This window comes from Poecilia reticulata, linkage group LG15 (assembly GCF_000633615.1).
Source record: "Poecilia reticulata strain Guanapo linkage group LG15, Guppy_female_1.0+MT, whole genome shotgun sequence".
Lineage (NCBI taxonomy): Eukaryota > Metazoa > Chordata > Actinopteri > Cyprinodontiformes > Poeciliidae > Poecilia > Poecilia reticulata.
The window spans coordinates 30,297,835-30,300,196 of record NC_024345.1 but is presented as its reverse complement, the minus strand read 5'-3'; the positions used below and the strand labels follow the sequence as shown (position 1 = coordinate 30,300,196).

The 2,362-nt window shown below is 52.5% G+C and overlaps 1 protein-coding gene across 3 annotated transcripts in view; it reads right to left on the bottom strand.

Moving 5' to 3' along the window:
- Positions 1–6: 6 nt before the first annotated feature.
- The window catches only part of LOC103477438 (acyl-CoA synthetase short chain family member 1), an 11,280-nt gene continuing 8,924 nt past the window's right edge, over positions 7–2,362 (bottom strand). For all 3 annotated transcript variants that reach the window (XM_017309134.1, XM_017309135.1, XM_017309131.1), the window contains exon 5: positions 7–2,144. Coding sequence is in view for 1 of the 3 variants with exons in the window: in XM_017309131.1 (XP_017164620.1) it covers positions 1,751–2,144 (394 nt within the window). In the remaining 2 variants the exon portion in view is untranslated. The remainder of the gene's footprint in view (positions 2,145–2,362) is intronic.

Below are 2,362 nucleotides of genomic sequence, written 5' to 3'. Positions count from 1 at the left end.
CACACACACACACACACACACACACACACACAGGAGGTTAAAAGGCTTCAGATTGTGACATCACAATAAAATAAAGTTTTCTGTGAAAAAACACCACAGAAGATAAATCATAAATAAAACTAATGTAGAGTTAATTTAACCCCATGAGTCACTGATCAGGTCACAGCTTCACCTGGACAGACGTTTTCCTCAGAGGCAGAATCTGGTTTTGGGGAAGCTTGACCAACGCTGGAGGGATTCAGAGGATTTCTCCATGACAAAGGGACCGGACCGGACCGGACCGGACCGGACCCAGTACCTGCAGTCACGTGGGCGGAGCGCTGCAGGCCTGGAACCGGGTCAGATCCCCGGGATTAAAACGGTGAGACAAAGACCGACGAAGCATTTGGGCCCCAACGGTTGTTTGGCGAATAAATGTGAATCTTTTTGAGCCGCAGACTTTTCATTGCTCATTTATTATTAATATTATTATCATAATAATTATTAATATTATTATAATTATAATTATTGTTAATATTATTATAATTATAATTGAAAGATATTCATTAAAGGTAAAAGCTACCCTGACCTGCTGGGGTTTTGATCAGGACAGGCTGTAAAGTCATTTCTAATAACGAACTCTTGAGCGTCTGCAGCCGTCCATGAGACGAAGAACCAAACCTGAAGTTTAAACTGGGCCCAACTGGACCCAACTGGACCCAACTGGACCCAACTGGACCCATCAGAACCTCTCAGTTCGGACTGTGCGACCTGAAGCTGCACTGAGTGACCAGCAGGGGGCAGCAAAGCCTCTAACTGCAGGCTCAGGTCGGTTCTGTTTCTACCAGAGGAGGCTTTTATTGTGAAAGGGCCCAGGTGTGTCTCACCTTTGATGTCATGCGGCGATCCGCCCCTCTGTTCAGTCCAGCGGCCACCAGAGGGCGCTGCTGTTCCACCTCACACCGAGTCAGAACCGCCTTCAACCCAGCAGGAGGTTCTGCTTCCTGATTCATTTATCTCTGGACCAGTTCAACGGGCTGACCCGGTTCTGGTTCTGTTAGAGTTTCTACAACTTTGCATGTTGGTTCTGATTGGGGAGACGAGAGTCGGCGGATTCCTTTCCGGACTTTGATTAGGAACATCAGGGCAGCACCAACATTTAGATCTGAGCTAACTGGCGACTAGCAGCTGCTGGGTCGGTCCGGTCCGGTCCGGTCCGGTCCGTCCGGTCCGGTCTGACCCAGCTTTTATTCCTTACGGGTTCTGTCCATCTGAGCAGAACCCAGCTGAGGTTCTGCCTGGAGACGCCTGCAGACTGAGACAGAACCGGTCCAGATGGAAGGAGTTCTGGTTCTGGTGTGGCTGCGTCTCGGGCCTAATCTAATCTAATCTAATCTAATCTAATCTGCTGCCCTGATGATGAGGAGGAGGAGGAAGAACCTCCAGATGCTGCAGCGGCGCCGACCGGACCGGGTCACACGGGTCAGCCCTGACTGGACCAGAGCTCAGCAGAACTCTGCTGCACAGGAACCAGCTGGTGGCCCAGTGGGGCAGAACCAGAGAGAACCGGATCAGAACAAGAGGCAGAACCGGGTCGGAACCGGGTCAGATGGTTCAGGAGACAGAATAAAACAACAGGTCAGTCAAACAGTCGCATCAGAGAGAAGAACCAACAGAACCGACCCAAAGCCTCTGACCCAGAGAACCGGGTCAGAAAACCCAAACATTGACCAGAGTCTGAAACCATAAAAAACTCCAAAAACCAATTGGGTCAGAGATGGTTCTGGACTTCTGGACCTCTCAGAACTCCCAGACCGGGCCGGGTCATCAGGGAAAGTTCTGATCCAAACAGGTTCTGCTGCTCCTTCCCACAGCAACCCGGACCTAACCTGGTCCAGAACCGGTGCTGGACCGCACCAGGATCATCACCACAGGTACCACGGCTCCAGTTCTGGTTCCGTCCATTCAGTCGGACCGGATCAGAGCCACGTTCCGGATCTCCAGAACCCTTCCTCTGACTCTCCCAGAACCTCCAGGCTGATCGATCAGAACAAACAGAACCAGACTCTAACCGGGCCTCACCTGGTCTCCCATCAGAACCGGCTGGATGCCCAGGAACGATGGCGGCGCCGCGGGTCGGGGGGCACTGCACACTCCTCCGGTCTCTGAGGGGGAGCACAGGTTAGAGAACCTGTCTGGTCTGGTTCTGGTACCAGACTCCAGTCTGAGGGCTGTCTCAGGTGGTTCTGACCCAGTGGTTCTGCCAGCAGGGGCCCAGTTGCAGTTCCTAGAGGTTTTGGTTGAGCAGCTGAGCCGAGTTTAGAGCCGCGTGGCGAGATTGTCGAGGAATTGGGTCAGCGGCCATGATCCTTTCTGGGGGGGC